The 20,802-nt window shown below is 40.8% G+C and overlaps 1 protein-coding gene across 1 annotated transcript in view; it reads right to left on the bottom strand.

Annotated features, from left to right (window-relative positions):
- Positions 1 to 20,802, bottom strand: part of LOC105280833 (chorion peroxidase) — a 62,582-nt gene that overhangs the window by 3,520 nt on the left and 38,260 nt on the right. Inside the window, exons 11-13 of the mRNA XM_011341652.2 lie at positions 16,616 to 16,708; positions 16,245 to 16,414; positions 15,980 to 16,088 (exon numbers count right to left, since the gene is read on the bottom strand). Of these exons, the coding sequence (XP_011339954.1) occupies positions 15,980 to 16,088; positions 16,245 to 16,414; positions 16,616 to 16,708 (372 nt within the window). The remainder of the gene's footprint in view (positions 1 to 15,979; positions 16,089 to 16,244; positions 16,415 to 16,615; positions 16,709 to 20,802) is intronic.

Below are 20,802 nucleotides of genomic sequence, written 5' to 3'. Positions count from 1 at the left end.
GCCTTAACTGGCAATATATTTGATAAAATTAATCACTACGTTTCGACTCTTGGTTTAGGTCCTCCTCAAGTGAAAATTATACAAAATCTAACATTAAGTTACTCTGTACAAATAAACAACAATTATGTTACAAATATAATAATACGATATGCGCTAATGAAACTTGAAAATGAAAAAAGGAAAAAGTAGAAATTCTGTTTTTCTGTGATATTTTTATACTCTATTGACATGTAAGTTTTTTTTTTCTATTTTTTCCTTTTTTCTTTATTTTTAAGTCTAATTAGGGCATATCGTATTATTATATTTGTAACATAATTGTTGTTTATTTGTACAGAGCAACTTAATGTCCGATTTTGTATACATTCTTCATATTTATTCGACTGGCGAAGATAAGTTTTCAACATCAACATCATCTTTAATAGTTTCACATGTTTAATAGTTTTCGACTGTTCACGCAAAGTGATTTGACCTTGACATACTATATCATTATCAATATCATTAAACTTTTTTTATTAATGATATTGCACGAATTTTGAGCTATCTACGTGAAAAGAGGAGTTACGGGTTGAGTTAGGTTAGGTTAGGTTAGATTTTTGCGAGAGGTACAGACGAAGTTTTCCCCCGCTCACACAGCATAAAACAGTAATCTGCAAATCTATAAAGAATCTACAGATATGAATAGTGGAAGTGTGGAAAGACAGAGCACTTCCTCCTACACGCCCTCCCCGCAAAAATCTAGCGTAATCTAACCTAACGCAACACATACCTCCTCCTTTCGCGTAGTCAGCTGAAAATTCGTGCAATATCATTAAACGTTTTTTATTAATAACTTGTTAATAAACAACGAGCGACAGCTAAAACTTTCTGCAATTTACGTGACAGGATGATCATAATATATGTAAGGTCAAGACCTCACTTCACGTGAACAGTCGAAAACTATTGAACATGCGAAACTATTAAACTTCTTTTATTAATAATTTTTTAATAAATAGCGAGTGTGAACTAAAATCTTCACAACGTCACTCAAGGTCATGACCTTAATGACACATTAAAAAATTATTGAAATCGGAAGTGATTACATTTTATAAATAATTTTCTAGGTTTATGTGGAAAGGGAATGCTGAAGGAGGGACTCGGGAGCCCTGTCCTTAATTGTATCCAGAGAAGCAGAATACATTACAAAAAAGATTTATGATAAGTAAAAAAGTATTTATTATGTTCTACATTTGTAGTATTCTATAATTTTCTATAATTTTGTAATGTTCTCTAAGGCAAATGTAAATCATAGTTCGCGCGCTTGAGATAAGCGATAGCACATAGCGGATGTCGCGAGTAGCGCGGCGGTCGCGGCGCGGCAGAACACGTCGAGCGGTTAGAGCGGCAATACGCTGTATACGTTGCTAGAAAGATTAAACTGTGCAGTTATTCAGTAAACCCTCTTGTTTTCTCCTAAAGTATACCTTAAAGTATCGGAAGTGGGATTCGCCTATACGCACACAAGTAACTAGTCGGTGCACTGGAGAAACTATCGGAAGTTCATTCGGTCCGAGTACCGGTAGACGCCCTGATGATAGGTTATGTGCGCGAAGAAGTGAGTGCCGTTGTCTTGCGAGAGAATGTAATTAAGGTTGTCATGAGTTCCTCACGGAAGTAACAAGACAATGGATCTGAAGAAAATCACGATACCTTAGCTCAAGCCCGAGTTACAGAGGCGAGGCCTGCCGACCAACGGGGCAAAGAAAGATCTCGTCGCTCGTTTGGACCACGATGATTCTAGTAGAGGATGAATCGACGGAATTGTGCATGCCGAAACCGCCGAGATCGCTCAGGATAATATCGTTCCGGATGAAGGTGAAGCATCTGGAGGGAACAGAAGCGACACAGAAGACGACGACATGATAAAGTTAGCGTACGACAGCAGCAATTGCGCGGGAAATGTCGAGCGAAGGTCGTCGGCATTTCACCAAGGCGCTAACGATCCGGATGTTCACGAATTAGCGCGTCGATATCGTGACATGCAGCTCGAGTTCGAACGACGTGAAAATGAGCTTTTAAGAAGAGAGCTGGACATCGCCAGACGAGAAAACGAACAGCTACGACGAACCAGACCGCTGAGTGCAGAGGGAACGCAACGGAAGGAGAATATCAGTTCCATGTTGGAATTGGTGGCATTCTTTGACGGAGGTGCTGGTACGTTCAGAAAATAGGAACAGCGGATCCGGCAGCTGTGTGTGGCCTATCACTTCGACGATGATCGCGCCATACTGCTTGTCAGCAATAAATTGAAGGGGAAGGCGAAAAGTTGGTTTCAAGCGGAGGATACGATTACCATGAGCCTTGATGAAATAATGGACGGCTTCCGGAAAATGTACGACCATCGTCCGATACGTATGGCGTTAAGGAAGACATTTGAAGCAAGAGAATGGAAGACATCGGAAAATTTCGCTGACTATTTCCACGACAAGGTGATGCTGGCGAAGAAAGTTCCAATCGACGAGGAAGACATGGTCGATTACCTGATTGATGGTATTCCAAGCGACTACTTGCAAGATTTGGCAAGAATGAAAGAGTTTTCCACGAAAGAAGACATGTTAAGAGCGTTCGAGAAAGTTTCGTTGAAGCTCAACGCGAGAAACAATACAAAACGTGATCCACGGGTGGCAGTAAGACACGACGCCAAGCCGGCCGATTCGTTCAAAGATAGTCAGGAAAGGCCGAACTGTAAGGCAAATGTAAATCATAGTTCGCGCGCTTGAGATAAGCGATAGCACATAGCGGATGTCGCGAGTAGCGTGGTGGTCGTGGCGCGGCAGAACACGTCGAGCGGTTAGAGCGGCAATACGCTGTACACGTTGCTAGAAAAATTAAACTGTGCAGTTATTCAGTAAACCCTCTTGTTTGCTCTTGAAATATACGTTAAAGTTCTATAATTGTAAGGAAAAAAACGAAGCAGCGGGATTCAAACGCTCGGCACCGGTGCAACGACTGAGCTAGAAACCTTAGCATATTCAGCTACGCTTAGTTGAGAAAAAAAGAACAGATTCGACTCATGAGCGACGCCATTCGCGAACCTAACTTTGCATTTCAATTTCTCCTAAACAAAAGTCCATTCACTCAAACCCTTTTAGAGTTTTCATTACCTACCTGTCGAACAACAAGCTTTGACTCGATCGAAAATCGATTTCGCATTTCGCATTATTTCCTCGTAAGCAGAAACTGAGGAGTAATGATAATTACTGTTTACAAACATTTCAAAATCTATAATCTATAGACATAGATCCATATATTTAAACTAGGGAAACGCCTGTCTACGCCAGGCGTTATCATTGTTGAAATTAAAGATTTCAAGAATTTTTCCATTACCTGGGGGTGAACCCCTATCACCATGCGAAATTTGATGTTTCTAGCATGTCGGGAAGTACCCGATCAATTCAACGACAGACAGAATAGGGATTTTATATGTATAGATAGTAGACCCTAATAGCACAAAATATTTTAAAAGATTTAATATATTTCAAAATATTTTTGAAGTATTCTAGAAAGATTTTTAAAATACGTTTTTTCCAAACTTTGTTAACATAAATTTATAACATATTTTTAAAATATTTTAGAAATATATTTGGACAAAATATTTTATTATTGTAGAATCTTTATTTCTATTTGAATGCGTAAGAACAAAGTTTGATTGCGCAATGATACGATTACACAGGTTTGAAGCGTAACGATACGATTACACAAATTATTCTTAAATAGGATCGTAGGAAACAATATGCGCTCTTAACTCGTCTTATCTGTTCACTCGCCATACGAGAACTGGCCCGCCGTCGCGGCTCGCGGCCTCGCTCGATCACGCGCTCCTTTTGTTTTTTCGTTCGGCGCATCGCAGCCTCGTATACGTTTTCCAATCACCCGAATATTATACTACATTATAATATTTTGAAATATTAATGAAACATTAATATTTAATATTTTTTGTGATAATTTCAAAAAATATTTAAAAAATATGTATTCAAATATTTTCAAAAAATGTTGACATAATAGGTTTCAAAACATTTCACAAACTGGATTTAAAAATATTTTTAGAATATTTCTTGCAAATATTTGAATAACACATTTCAAAACGTTTAAGAAACATATTTTAAAAATAAGTAAATAAGATTTTGGGAGCTTTGAAAACTATATTTCGTAATACTCCATATTAGGAGGAAAAGGATAAACTCTGAACTAGTGCAGCCCAGTGCAGGGAGTTCAGCAATAAAGAACAGACCTCATCTGTCGAATGCTTGCTAGTTACGATCGATTTAAAACGTTAAAAATTCTTACTTAGTTTAAAAATACTCATGTTTTAAAACTTAAGTGAGAATTAAGCGAATTTCCGGGTCATAGATCTTAAACATTCTTATTGCATTGTTGCAAAGTTATGAGTGAGTGAAAAATCATCAAAAAACGCATCTTAAAATGAAAAGATTATACAAAATTTAAAAAAAGTTATTAATAAAAGAAATATATTTGTAACATTTTAAAATATTTTTATTTAATCCCGCCTCTGATTCACCAAGCGACCGATAGATGGCCAGGCCAGGCGTGACGTTCTCGCAAGAAACATTTGCGTTATCACCTTATAAATAACCAGCCGGAAAACCGATCCAGTACTCGTTTCTTCTTCTTTTCTATTGAAACTTTTGAAATCATTATTGCTTGAAGTGATATCTCATTCCAAAAGAGTAAGATTCCACTACACGAAATTTAGAGTAATTCATAAAATATAAAAATCTAGTTTTCAATAAAATGGTTATAAAACGTTACGTTAAAACGTTTATGAAACGGCTTTGAAACCAATGTGTGTTGCCTGGGTCTGTTTCGCGAAAAGGTTCAAAAAATAATTTCGCAGTATGACAAAACATTTAGATATATTAACAAAATCTTTTAAAATATCTTACAAATCTTTCACAAATATTGTAAAATCTTTTAATAAAATATTTTATTGAAATCTTTTTCGTGAGTTACATTCGAACTTTTAAAAATATTTTAAAAATATTTTTCATATAATTTCAAAAATATTTTGTCTTTTAAACAAATATTTGTGCAACATTAAAAAAATGTTTGAATGCTATTAGGGGATCTATACAAATAGACATAAAGATAAATGTTCAGATTAGGGACAACCTCACCGATTTCAATGTCTTTGATATATACATTCTGTCAAATAAGTACCGGGAAATGTTCAATAAAACACACAATATTGATTCAATTATCCAAATTTATTTTGTCGCCTTCAAAATAGGCCCCATTTGATGCGATACACTTATGCCAACGAATAATCCAGTCGTCGAAACACTTCTTATAGGCACTTTCCGGTATGGCCTTCAGCTCCTTCTGCGAATTTTGTTTAATGGCTTCAATGGACTCAAAACGTCTTCCACGAAGTGGTAATTTGAGTTTGGGGAACAAAAAAAATCACACGGGGTCATATCTGGCGAATACGGTGCTTGGTCGATGACATTTGTTGAGTTTTGGTCAAAAATTCGCGTACAAGGGTCGATGTGTGGGACGGCGCATTATCATGGTGCAAGATCCAAGCATTGTTCTTCCACAAATCTGGCCTTTTCCGGCGAACATTCTCTCTCAAACGCCTCATAACGCCCAGATAATATTGTTGGTTGACTGTTTGCCCCTCCGGAAAGAATTCCGAGTGGACAACACCACGATAGTCAAAGAAAACGGTCAACATGACTTTGATTTTCGAGCGACTTTGACGTAGTTTTTTCGGTTTCGGCTCGTTATCGAAGCACCATTCCGAAGCTTGTTGGCTGGTTTGCATGTCAAACTCATAAACCCACGTCTCGTCACCCATTATGATGCATTACATGAATGTAGAATCCGAATTGGCTCGTTCAAGAATGTCTTCAGCAACCTGTTTGCGGTGCTCTTTTTGAAGAAAATTCAGCTCTTTCGGAACAAGCCGTGCCTCGACGCGTCTCATGCCCAACACATCAACTAAAATGGTGCGAACGGATTCGTGAGACATGTCCAGATCCTAAGCCATCTCTCTTAAGCTTGAATGACGATTTTCCATCACCATTTCCTTCACTTTGTCGATGTTTTCGTCAGTCGAAGACGTTGAAGGTCGACCGGAACGAGGCAAGTCTTCAACCACTTCTCGGCCTTCTTTGAATGCTTTGTACCACTCGTATGCTCGTGTTTTCGATAAAACTGACTCACCGTAGGTCTTCTCCAACATTTTTAACGATTCAGCACAAGAAATTTCATTGGCAACACAAAATTTGAGGCAAACTCTTTGTTCGATATTTTTTATCCATTTTAAAAATCGCAGAGTACACTTGAGGTCGACTAACCTAAGTAACAACTGTAAACAAATTGGTCGACAGATCGCGTCAAAACTCTATGTGACAATTAGTTACATTGGTACCAACTTACAGCAAAAAATTTTTTCATACCTTTTACACGGGCTTTTTAAATAAACATTTCCCGGTATTTATTTGACAGAATGTATTGTCCAGGACATGGCTAATTGCAAAAAGCTTCAACCGTCGCTCGTTGTTTATTAAAAAGTTATTGATAAAAAACGTTTAATAGTTTTCCACGAATTTTGAGCTGTTTACGAGAAAGGATGAGTTCCAGCTTGAGTTAGGTTAGGTTAGATTAGGTTACGTTTTTGTCACCTGCTAGACGAGGCGGCGAAGCTTTTAGAGAGAATAATCGCAGATCACCTCGTCTGGCATTTGTCTCGGAAGAGTCCAAACGAGAACTAGTTTGGATTCCGGGAGAGACGACCGACTAATATGATTCTTCAAGTCTCTCTCAGATGATCTCGTGGAGGGAGGCAGGGTGCGTGGCGGAATCGCTGGATATCACCAACGCCTTCAATACCCTGCCTTAGAAGCAGGTAGAAAGGGCAATGGAATTTCACCAAGTCCCTGCATAGGATGATCAGGGATTACTTCCGGGACAGGGAGCTCGCCTTTACTACAGGGCGGGCTTCCCTGCCGACTGTCGGGGAATGAAGTGCGGGGTCCTGCAGGAGTCAATTTTGGAGCCCCTCCTTTGGGACCTCGGTTATGATAGAGTCCTGAGGACTGCCCTCTCCTCTGGCTGTCACACCGTGTGTTACGCAGATGATACGATCGTGTTGGCCGGGGGGAATACCTGGAGGGAGGTCGTTGATATGTCGGAGCAGGCGCTGGTCTGCTATTGTCGTGTGCGCTATTAAAAGCATGGACGTGAGGGTGACGCTCCAATAAACGGAAGTCATCTTTATACATGATGCTTTGTGGCTCCTCAGTCCATGCTGTTGGTGGATGGGACCCGTGTCCAAATGGTGTTATACATGGTGCCCCAGAATTGATGCAAAAACATTTAAGAGCATATTCTACAGGCCAAAATAAGAAACTTTTCTCATATCAATCTGTGTGCGGAAATGCCCCCTCTTTGAGCTAGAGCTCCCCAAAGTTGCCGAAAAAAAGTCGAATTTTCTGTCCACTATCTAAACTTCAACTTCAAATTCTACGAAAATTGATATATTTACGTATCAAAATATGCTCTTTTCATTTTTGGTGCCAAACCTTTTCTAAAAAATTTCTAAGGGGGGTTTTTGAAGGGGGGTTGCATTAAAATGTGCAAAATTTATGTGTGAATGCAAAAAAATGTAAAATATGTTAACATTTCTCAAAAGAAAATTAAAAAATAAGCATTTTTTGTCTACATTTTTTTCGTACGACGAACCGTTTTTAAGATAATGAACCTATAAATGAAGAGCATATTCTACAGGCCAAAATAAGAAACTTTTCTCATATCAATCTGTATGCGGAAATGCCTCACCTGGTTCCAGGCGAGCTGCAAACTGATTCGTGCACAGAGCGGTTTTCGTTCGTTCCACTGGTACTATTAGATACTAGAACTATTTATGCATTAATTAGAAGTGTGAACGAAGATAATTTCAAATAATATCGCAATCAATTGTGCCGCTCCCCTGAAACATACGCCAAAATAATATTTTGAAAACGTAATATTTTTATTAACATTTTTAATTTTCGTTTCTGTTAGCTTTATTTCTTTATAAAAAGTGCTCGAAATGCCCTCCTCTTGCTGCGATGCACGCATCAACGAGATTCGCAGTCAATCTTTCGGTGCTCTCTTTTCTAATAAGGCTTAGGCCTATGGCAGAGAACGCGACGTAAGCGCTTACGTCGTAACGTAGTTCAAGGCAGAGAAAAACGTAAACGTATATCGCGTATATGGTATATGGTTTTTCTCTGCCTTGAACTACGTTACGACTACGTCCGTCGTAAGCATATACCATATACGCCATATACGTTTACGTTTTTCTCTGCCTTGAACTACGTTACGACGTAAGCGCTTACGTCGCGTTCCCTGCCATAGGCCCTAGAACGATTAATTCCTCACGATTGGCAATAAACACGTCATATGTATGTGTTTTCATGTATTGTTTTCATGTTTTCATGTATCGAACTATAATCCTACATGTTTACTGCTTGACGTATTTATTGCTGATCGTGAGTAATTAGTCGTTCTCAAGACTTAAGAGGAAAGAGCACCGAAATTTGATTTTCTCAAGTGATAATACGTTTAAAAGGTACAATACGTTTAAAAGTAAATTCACAATTTCTCTTTCTTAGTTTCTTTTTTATCAGCTTTTTTACTCTATTACTTGTGTGTAGCAAAATCCCAGCATTCAGCTTTCAAGAACTTGCTGATATCCATTTCTATTACGGACGTGCAAATGGCAATGCTCTCGCTGCTCGGCGACTTTATTCCGAAGCATTCCCAAATCGTAGACTCCCATATCATACAACATTTACACGTATTCATCAACACCTAAGAGAACACGGAAAATTCGAGATATCTAGAAATAATGCAGGAAGAGACAGAGTAGTGCGCACACCACAAATTGAAGAACTTTACACTGTATTCAGGAAACTCCTTCAACAAATACGAGGCGAATTGCAAATACCTTGCAAGTTTCAAAATCAACCGTATGGCGAGTATTATACAACAACCAATAATATCCTTACCATATCCAACGTGTGCAAGCATTGCTTGAACGAGATTTTGCACTAAGGCTAGAATTTTATCGATGGATTTTACAAAAGTGTGCCAGAAATCCACAATTTATGTCATTGATTCTTTTTACTGATAAGGCACAATTTGCGCGGGATGGAATCCAGAACTTCCACAATAGCCACATTTGGGCCGTTGAAAATCCACACGCCGTACAACAATCCAAACACCAGCAGTAATTTAATGTCAATGTATGGGCTGGTATTTTAGGCGATCACTTAATAGGATCATGTTTTTTACCTCGTATCTTTAACGGAGAAGATTAGATTTTTTGGAACACGGTTTGCAAAATTTATTGGAAGAAGTACCTTTAAGAATACATCAGGAGGATGGTTTATGCATGATGGTACCCCGCCACATTTTAGAATCACTGTGCGTGAATATTTAAATAATCAATATCCGAATCGGTGGATCGGAAGAGGAGGACCAGTTGCTTGGCCACCTCGGTCCCCCGATTGTAACGGGGACATTTAAAAACACTGGTTTACTCTGAGCCAATCCTAAATATTCAAGTCCTTCGGGAACAAATTTTGAACGCATTTGAAGTCATAAAAACTACACCTGGAATTTTTGAAAGAGTTCGTCAATCCATGAGAAGGAGAATTGATGCGTGCATCGCAGCAAGAGGAGGGCATTTCGAGCACTTTTTATAAAAAATAAAGTTAACAGAAACTAAAAGTAAAAATGTTAATAAAAATATTACGTTTTCAAAATATTATTTTGGTGTATGTTTCAGGGGAGCGGCACAATTGATTGCGATATTATTTGAAATTATCTTCGTTCACACTTCTTATTAATGCATAAATAGTTCTAGTATCTACTAGTACCAGTGGAACGAACGAAAACCGCTCTGTGCACGAATCAGTTTGCAGCTCGCCTGGAACCAGGTGAGGCATTTATAGGTTCATTATCTTAAAAACGGTTCGTCGTACGAAAAAAATGTAGTAGACAAAAAATGCTTATTTTTTAATTTTCTTTTGAGAAATGTTAACATATTTTACATTGTTTTGCATTTACACATAAATTTTGCACATTTTAATGCAACCTCCCCTCAAAAACCCCCCCTAGAAATTTTTTAGAAAAGTTTTAGCACCAAAAATGAAAAGAGCATATTTTGATACGTAAATATATCATTTTTCGTAGAATTTGAAGTTGAAGTTTAGACAGTGGACAGAAAATTCGACTTTTTTCCGGCAACTTTGAGAAGCTCTAGCTCAAAGAGGGGGCATTTCCGCACACATGTTGATATGAGAAAAGTTTCTTATTTTGGCCTGTAGAATATGCTCTTAAATTTTTTTGCATCACTTCTGGGACACCCTGTATAAAGTATTTGGGTCTCCTGCTGGATGGTCGGTGGAGTTTCAGGATGCACTTTTGACTTGCTCCTCAAAGTATTGGAGGCGGCGGGAGCTCTAGTGAGGTCAAACCTTAGAAGACCGGGCGGTCGAGTTCGCCATCCTTACGCGAGTGTCATGCAGTCGATTGCGCCCCTGTGCAGGCAGATCGCGATAGCTACGGACTCAATATTGCGCCAATTCAGGCACATACAAAGGCCCGTGGCCATTTGAGCGATAAGGAGATATCGAACGGTCTTCCACTTGGCGGCGTTAATCCTAGCGGGTCTTCCTCCTTGGAGTTCCAGACAAAGGCGCAAGTCGAAGTTTAACGGCGTCAGAGGGCTCCGGGAAGGGGGAGTTGTTATAACCCCTATGGTCGAGGGCACTCTGAGCCTTCAGGCCTGATATCGAAGTATGGAAAAAGGCCATCAGATTGGCGGGCCCTAAGCTGCCGGACCGGAAAGTTGCCGATGCGAACTCCGGCTCTATTTGCCCGAATGGACAGACAGGAAAAGGCGGGTTATCCTACCGGATAACGCAAGTGCTCATTAGACACGTTCGTTTCGATGCGTACCTGCGTCGTATAGGTAAGGAGCGCATAACGCAGTGCTGGCACTGCAAAGGTGGAGATTAGGATACGGCACAACATACGCTGGAGGTTTGCCAAGCTTGACAAGATGAGTGCCATGTCCTGATCGAAGTAGTGGGACAGGACCTCTCGCTCCCGGCACTCATTCGTAAGATGTTGGGATACGAGAGATCCTGCCTGAGAAAGCCTCCTGCGAGAAAGTTATGACGCGGAAGAAGGCAGCGGAAAGATTGCGCCGGGGCCAAATGCCCCTGCAATGTAATAGAGAAGTTCCGGTGAGAGGGGGGAACTGACGTAGGGAGTCACTCCCCCTGTCCTCCCCGGGCGAGACTCAGATGAGGAAGGCGCACGCGGGGACTCGCAGAGAGGAACTTATAGTCCCCCGTTTTGGTTTCCTAGCTCGCGCTTCACTGTTTTTAGGAGTTAAGGGGAGGACCTATTTCATGCAAGTTCCTTCCAGTTCAGATAATGGCTGAACGGAGGTTATAGACATGGGGTTGGGAAACTCATTGTAACCTGTCCTCTTCCGGGTCAATGCGGGGGCGCGACAAGAGTTGGAGCACTCCTCTTTGCTGCAAAGGTTGGGTAAAGCTAACAGTTAAGCCGGAGCATACCCTTAGCCTCAGCAAGGACGATCATACTCTGTGTGAGAGTGAGGAGCGCCTTGAAGAGCAGCGACAACATGTTCCAGGACGGGAGCGCCGCACTTAGACACATTGCAAATGGACACGTTGCAATTGGACACGACACTTTGCACACGGTTCAATTGGACACTGTTCAGTTGCGCACTATTTTATTTGGACACAGTGGCTTTTGGATACGTAAGAAAATTTGCACTGTTCAATCGGACACTGTTCAATTGCACACCGTTCAGTTGCCCACTACTCACTTGCACATCATTCACTTGCACACCATTAGGTTAGGGTTAAGTTAGGTTAGGTTAGGTTAGAAAGGTTGTACAAACTTTTTTGTGTCCAAATGGACGGTGCAATTGAACGGTGTGCAACTGAGCAGTTTTCTGTGTCCAAACGAACGGTGCGCAACTGAACGGTGCAGTTTTCTGTGTCCAACCAAACGGTGTGTAATTGAGCGGTGTCCAACTGAACAGTATCCAACTGAACGGTACAAATTTTTTTGCATGTCCAAAAGCCACTGTGTCCAAAATAATGCGCAACTGAACGGTGTCCAATTGTACTGTGTCCAAGTGATATATACCCTTCCAGGGCGCCCCAAACCATCACCAGAAGCAGGTGCCTGAAGGGGATTTTAGTGGGTAGGCGCCTGGAGGACTTAGGCTCTCCAGATAAATCCCACATAACCTTCGGTTCTTCCTAGAGGTCTCCTAGGCACGCCTTTCAGGTCTCCCTCCGGTACAATCTCAGCAGGAGATCTTACGACCCCCTTGCGAACTCATCTCATGTACGGCGGAATGGGGCCAACTACCACTCCTATCTCAGGGCTTTGCAATATGCTCCCGAGCAGGCCAACGGTAAGGTTTTAATTGAGTAAGACTCTCACACTCCCCCTGCTTCCTCCGCAAGGGAGGCAGGAGGACCCATGATGGGGTTCCCCATCTAAAAAAAAGATTTTTGTCACTTTAAGACAGGGACAGAAGAGTAGGCGGGGGGGGGGGGTTCTCGCCTGCGGGCCCGTCATGTTTCGGTGAGTGTGGGGCTGAGTTCTTCGGGATTCGGTCCCAGCCTCTGGGGACTCGACGAAGCACACGCTGGTATAGTGTCCAGCGTGAAGTAAATTCCACGAGGTCTTCGTCGGCGAAATCAGAGGGGATTTCTCGCTTCCCAGGGTGATTCGTGCCATGTTGAGGTGCGAAGTGGAGAGCCGTCTTCTCGTTCGCAGAGCGCGTCATGCTCCCGAAGGAGATGGCGGAATAGAAAAGAGACAGGTGGTCAGAGATAGCATCCCATCGCTGCCGGCAGAGTAGGAGGGGATAGAGAACATTCCCACCTACTTATTCCTCTTCCTACGTCCCCACCACCGGCAAGAGTCAGCGGGGAGGACAGCACTCCTTGCCCGTTAGGCCGCTGCTGAGGAGTAGAAGGAAAGAAGATCTAGGGGTTGATCCTCCTAGGGATAGCCACCTCCTGCCTTTCATCAAAGGGAGAGGGTCCCAGGGATGTCGGTTCTCCGCACCCCGCAGGTGGGGAATGTGGCCCACATGGTCAGCACCGCGCGTGCACAGTGCACGAGCATATACTGGAGAGGACTCTACAGCGACTGCTTCACAAGGTCTCAGGTCTCATTCTCCTTGTATGCGCCCGGGCAAGAGAATAGAGAGGTGTTAGTGAATAAGAGTCCCACACTTTTCCGTGCACCTCCCCAGGAGAGGAAACTTATGATGGGTTTCCCCTCTTAAAAAAAGTTAGACTTTTGCGAGGAAAGGGTGCAAAACTCCGCCTCTCCTCCGCTCACACTTTTACTATTCATACAGGGTGAACATTAATGGCTGTCCCAACCTTTTACCATGGCAGATGGATTACCGACTGCAATTCTGGTTAACTTAATGGAACATAGATATAGTTTGTTCATTTTATTCAGTTGTCGGATATACAGGATGTCCCAGAGCAAGTGCGACAGCCGTTAATGAGAGATTCTTGAGAGTATTTGGAGACGAATTTTCTAATACCAAAATGTTGAGACTACAATAGTTTTTAAATGAGAAGCGTTTAAAGTTGACTAATCGTATCGTCTAAAATTCGCGCGCTCAGGTACGGTACATTGCACAGTAGTGGCAGGCTCTAAGTACCCTGAGTTTGGATCATATGCGATATTACAATATCAATTTTTATTTTGATACTTTTTTTCATTCATTTATACGCCGATAATGAATGTATTGAACATTCTATTCATTCCAACATTCAAACATTTCATAATAAGATCTTAAAACTTTAATCTGTCAATAAAAAGCAACGTGCATCGAGCTGTCAAAGCTATCACATGTCAGCCGAGTGATAAGTTGCTTATAGATTACAGATTCTGTATCACGCATATCATATAATAATCTTAAAAATGTATATTTATAATCAAAAGTTCTGTTTCTACATTTTGTACAATTATTAGATCAACTTATTTATTTTAGAAAAGACAAAAATAATATCTTATGATGTGCGTGAAACAGAAATCTGTAATCTATAAGCGATGTCACTCGGCTGACATGTGATAGCTTTGACAGTTCGATGCACGTCGCTTTTTAATGACAGATTAAATTTTTAAGATCTTATTATAAAATGTTTGAATGTTATAATGAATGAATAGAATGTTCAATACATTATCAATATATTATTTATTATCGGCGTATAAATAAATGAAAAGAAGTATCAGAAATTGATATTGTAATATCGCATATGATCCAGACTCAGGGCACTTAGAGCCTGTCACTACTGTGCAATGTACCGTGCCTGAGCGCGCGAATTTTAGACGATACGATTAGTCAACTTTAAACGCTTCTCATTTAAAAACTATTGTAGTCTCAACATTTTGGTATTAGAAAATTCGTCTCCAAATACTCTCAAGAATCTCTTATTAACGGCTGTCGCACTTGCTCTAGGACACCCTGTATATTTGCCATAATATTGAAGAAAGTATTCGTTCATAAGTCGTAACTCTCTATTGAACATACTTTGGTAATAACTTTTTAATAAACAACGAGCGACGGCTAAAGCTTTTTGCAATTTAGTCAAAGCCATGTCAACAATATATCAAGGACATTGAAATTAGTCGCTCTTAATCTGAATATTTACCGACATAAATAGTACAAGTATGGGCGTGCGAGGAGCCTCTCCCCATAAGAAGTTAACCTAACCTCATCCCTAACCCCTCGCTTCGCGTGGACAATTGAAAACGCATACGAAATCATTAAACTTCTTTTGTTAATAATTTTTTGATAAACAACGAACGATGGCTAAAATCTGTTGCAAGTTACTCAGAAAGGGTACTCTATAATATATGTCAAAATGATTAGAGCTGACTCCTCTATACTAAATAATTACCATAATAAAGAATAAATAAAATTATATATCAAATTATTACACACATACGTATGTAATTATGCATGTACACATAATGTACTCTTTCTTAATTGTTTATAATAAATAGTATATAACATTAAGATCTTTAATACATTCTTACACTTTTGTGATTAATGAATTGGAATATTCATTGTTAAGGGAATCCTGGAGTCGTCTGTATTACCGACGGAATAAATGAGTTTTTTTAATAGATCTTTTCATTGGTTGAGCAGAATGAAAAATCCTTTTGCACGATGAAAGAACTCCTTTTGCACTATATCAAGAACCTAAACTTGTGCTCTGTTTTACTCTTTGTCATGATTTTAGAGATGCACATGTTCAAAATTTTTATTCCAACTATCTTTTACTACACTTCTGAAGTCTCTTTTAAAAGCTTCTTTATATTCTTTCCTTCTTTGTAATTGGTTCTCATTTTGTACGTACAACTGCGCACCTTATATATTATAAGCATACTAGTACAACAGCCTGTCTACGCCAGGTAGTCCCTGGACCGAAATTAAAGATTTCAAGAATTTCCCATTACCTGGGGGTGAACCCCTATCACCATGCGAAATTTGGTGTTTCTAGCATGTCGGGAAGTACCCGATCAATTCAACGACAGAATAGGGATTTTATATATATAGATTATTATACGAGGCAAGCCACAAGTCGGGAACAAAACTGTAATTTTCAAAATTTTTTCCATTTTTAACATAAAGTCCAGTCAATTACAACGCATTTCTGTGTGTATTGTAATTGTGGAAAAGGATTTGATGTTCTATGCAGCCAAAAAGAATTGTAGTTGGAATAAAGTTCATGGTAGAACAGACGACTCCAGGATCCCCTTAATTAATTTAAAAATTTTTGATATTTAATATATTTTTTCGTAAATTGTTTTACTTATTATTACATGTACTTTGTTTACTTACATTTCGTGATCCGGAAGAACCATGGGGTAAATCTGTATCGTATCAATAAGATCGGTATTGTCACATATCATTCTGGCAAGCTTCGTTTTTCGAATCTCATTTAATTGTTCTAGAAAAATTAAAGTAGAAAGGTTATAATTTATTATTGTATCGTTCCTGTATTTTGAGCTATTATCAAAATCTTGGATTGGCACGTGGTTCTACCAATGCTGCTTGTCTCCCAACATTTCGTCTACCAATTTCTATATGAACCAAAGAGTCTTACCGAGAGTAAACGATGACGGCTGGTTCGGAAGTTCGTACCAGAATCTGTCACCGCGACGTGAATGGCTAAACTGCGTGGCGATCAAGCAGGCGAACGTTGGTCCGAGCATACTACCTGGTAGTGGTCTTTCGGATACGCCGCCTGACCATAAATCGACATCCGCAGGATGCCTGAAAAAGCAATATAATATTGAAAACATTATTTTTTTGAATCCGCTAATTTTGCATTACTACATATTGATCAATCTAACTCGATCTCAAATAAGAAGATGAAAAAGTTGATTAATTTTTCTTTTTCGACCTTGAAACTTTCATTTAAAAAGAAATTTTATTCGCCAATGTTTTACATACGCTTAAAATACTCGTACTTACTCAAAAATAGTACTGTATCGTCTAACGGTTTCGTTCGGCATGGAACCAAATAATTCTTCAAAGGTGTTTGCTTCGGGAAGGCCGCAATATTTTCTGGGATTAAATCAGGAAATATACACGTTGTTTTAAATGCAGATAAATAATTTACTTCAGTTATCTTTTATGAGTGTGCAAAAATTTTAGTTTCTTTTTGCAGGTTTAAGTGCACAATATATGTAATACAATACAGTCATTAAAATATTTATCCTCGTTTTCTGTAACTTTCTATCATCGCGCAAATAAATTTTAAATTATTTTGAGAAAAAAGAAATCAGTTTGGAAGCAATTAAAATGGAGTTTTGTCATTGATGTTAATGGCCAGGATATATGAATGTGTAATGTTTGAAATTGTTATACATAATCCATTTTTCGTTACCGGCAACAATTTTTCACAAAAAATTCTTTTTATGTTGTCTGAAAAGCAACAAAATATATATGTTGAGACGGCAATATTTTGAGAAAGTTTATGTGATACTGAACTTCTGAATTTTTCCCACTTCATGCAACTTCATCAAAACTATTGCTTGATCAACTCTCAATTGTACACTTTACAAGATTCTTTTGCGTCTGTAGCGGATTTTTATTCAATAAACTTTCTACATTATTGGCCTCGAATTTGTGTAGTGTTCCAAAACATCGGATCGGTATAACATCAAAATCACTGGTTTTAACCAATGCAATTTTGATGCCAACTCTACATAAAATGTAAAAAAATATAATTTATTCGAAATTTAAATAGTTATATCAGAGCGCAAAAAGATGCTAAAACTTTTGCACACACTTAATATTTAAAAATATTTAAAAATATTTTCAACAATATTCATTAGTATTAACTGTGATTCATTTTCTAAATTATATCAAAAATTGGTTCACAATAACCATTAAACAACTAAATATGCTGTTTTTTTAATCATTAGAGAACAACTAATTTTATAAATTTTTATAAATACATTATAGCTCTATAACTTTGTTATAGTTTCATATTAACATTGTAACTGTAAACATACTAGGGTAGTTCGTAAAGTTCTCAGCCTGACAAAGAAAACATGATTTTTGATACCATTCTTTTTTATTTTTCAACATAGTTTTCTTTCAACTCAATACATTTAGACCAACGATATTCTAATTTTTTTATACCTTCAGTATAATACAATTGCTCTAACCCTACAAAGTAAGCATTTATCTCAGCGATGACCTTCGTATTTGAAATGAATTTCTTTTCAGTGAGCTATTTCTTCATGTTTGGGAACAGGAAAAAGTCATTGGGGGCTAAATTTGGTGAGTACGGTGCGTGTGGCAGCACTTCGAAGGGCAATTCATGGAGTTTGGAAACTGCAATTGAAGAAGTGTGAGCGGGTGCATTGTCGTGATGAAAAAGCACTTTTTTCTTTGCCAAGTAGAGACGTTTGGTCTTAATAGCATCGTTTAGTTGTTCCAGCAATGTTGCATAATACTCTCCGTTGAGAGTTTTGTCTTTTTCTAGATAGTCTATGGGCATCACACCCTGCGAATTCCAAAAAGCAGTCGCTATCACCTTTCCGGCTGATATAACTGTTTTTATCTTCTTTGGAGCACTTCCACCCGCTTCCACCCATTGTTTGGACTGTTGTTTTATCTCTAACGTGTAGTGATGAATCCATGTTTCATCAACAATGATGAATCGTCGCAGGAACTTGATTGAATTGCGTTTAAACATGTCCAAGCACTCCTGAGAAATGTTCAGTCGAATGCGTTTTTGATCGACGTTTAACAAACGCGATACCCATCACGCTGAAAGCTTTTTCATATGCAAATGTTCGTGTAAGATGTGAACACGATCTATTGAGACGTTCGCAATGGTAGCAAGCTCACGCACTTTCACTCGTTGATCATTTAACACGGCATTGTGAATTTTTTCGATGATTTCCTCAGCCGTAGTAGTTTTTGGGTGATCTGAACGTTCATCGTCAAAAATGGACGAACGACCACATTTGAATTCAGTAGCCCATTTCTTCACTTTTGGAAACGATGGTGAAGAGTCTCCCAAAGAAGAATCCAGCTCGTTTTTTATTCCCAATGGCGTTAAATCTTTTAAAACGAAATATTTGATTACTGCGCGACATTCGACTTGGTGGTGTGGCGATTATATGGCCACATACGTCATCGCCTAGACGGTCGGCAGTATCGCGCGGCTAGACTCAGGCGAGGCAAATAGACCGAAAAACACGTCGTCAAAATAAACAGATTAGCGGATAATAAACTAGACCGTTAAATAGGGAATCCCCAATGAGCCGTTGCAGATTTGCAAGTGTTCCGCGAAATGTCGGGGGATTCCGTACCGACGACCGTGACGAGGCATACGCGCGGCGGCTGAAAGTGTGGTGATCGCGTCATGGAGGCGCGGGTCACCGAAAGAAGCAGGGCGCCATAAATAGGCGGAACGATTCCTCCCGTAGGAAATTCAAAAGGACCTTCGAGAGGTCCTACGAAACAAACAGGCTCGTGAGAGTAGGCTTTCGACGACCAAGAGGTCGGCAAATAAGGGATTCGACTGGTAATCGTCTACGCGAGCGGACGTGTCTTTGTATATTCGGACTCAGAATACAATTCGGGCTGTGCTCATTATACACCGAGCAAATATAATCTTTTAATTACACCCGATCCGCTCCTTTTTTTACTCGGCACACGAAGAGCCAAAGTGGTGACCCCGACGTGATCTGCGTGAGAAGACATTCTTTCTTTTATCCGGTGACGGTTGACAGTAAATCCAGTTGAATCCAGTAGAAAAGTACAAGTTACGACGCGTTTTATAAGCGAGTGTAATGGTGATTACGCGTGACGAAGCTGCTGCGGCCCAGAACACAACGGAGCGGCTGGTCGACCTGCAGGAGCCGGGGACCAGCGCGAACGGACAGAGACCCCAGGGCGCGCAACCACGGCCACTGATGATGCAGCCGGCGGCAGAGACATCAGGTTTTTTCTTGCCCGGTTCCGAGGTGAGCCGGGTTGGCTTGCGAATGCCGGAATTTACGCCAACTGATCCGGAACTATGGTTCAGTATTATTGATCGGAGTTTCCACGCCTCGGGGATCACGGCGGACGCGACGAATTTGGGTACGCGCTGACTGCACTCGGGCCGCGATATACTCTCGAAGTGCGGGACATTATCATGAATCCGCCCGCGGAAGGGGCGTACGAGACATTAAAATCGGAGCTCACAAAACGCCTGAGTTTATCGCAGGAACATAAGACGCGCCGGCTCCTCGAGCACGAGGAAATCGGGGACAGAAAACCGTCGCAGTTTTTACGGCATCTCCGCAGTCTTGGTGGTAACGCGGTCGGTGATCAGGTGGTGCGAACTGTTTGGCTGAGCCGATTACCAGCGCATATTCAGCCGCATTTAGTAACGCGCACGGCGGACACCCTCGAACAGTTGGCCGATATCGCGGACGCGATTGTTGAGGCCACTAGGACGCCGCTATACCAGGTAGCGGAGGCGACGAGGTCCTCGGCAAGTCAAGCCCAGCCGAGGAACGACCCTGTATCGATGGAGGCGAAGCTAGAGTTGCGGTTGGCGCAGATGAGACTGACCCTGCAGCAGGAAATGTCCGAACAGTTGTCGGCTATATGTCGGTCCATCAATGAGATAGGCGAGAATCGGCGCGCTTACCGTGATCGCAGTGGTGATCGACGCCGTCCGCGTTCGCATTCGCGGTCGCGATCAGGGAACCGTGGTCAATCAGCAAGCGGCATATGCTGGTACCACTGGCGATTTGGACCGGACGCCCGTCGTTGCACACCGCCCTGCTCGCAATCGGCGCAGCTGCAGCAGGGAAACGCGACAACCGGGCGCTGATGGCGGCAAGCGATCCGGAGGTGAAAACGCGTCGCCTCTTTGTGACTGACGCGGGAACGAAAATTAACTTTCTGGTTGACACGGGCGCTGACCTTTGCGTGTATCCGCGGAAGATGGTCCGGGGACCGCGTCAGAGGTCAACCTACGAACTGTCGGCGGCAAACGGGACGGTGATTAACACGTACGGAACGGAGACATTAACATTGAATTTCGGACTTCGACGCGCATTTACGTGGCGATTCGTGGTCGCGGATGTGTCGCGACCGATTATTGGTGCGGATTTCCTCGCGCATTACGGTCTCCTTGTGGATTT

Source organism: Ooceraea biroi, chromosome 8 (assembly GCF_003672135.1).
Source record: "Ooceraea biroi isolate clonal line C1 chromosome 8, Obir_v5.4, whole genome shotgun sequence".
Taxonomy (NCBI): Eukaryota; Metazoa; Arthropoda; class Insecta; order Hymenoptera; family Formicidae; genus Ooceraea; species Ooceraea biroi.
This window is presented reverse-complemented; position numbering and strand designations above follow the sequence as displayed.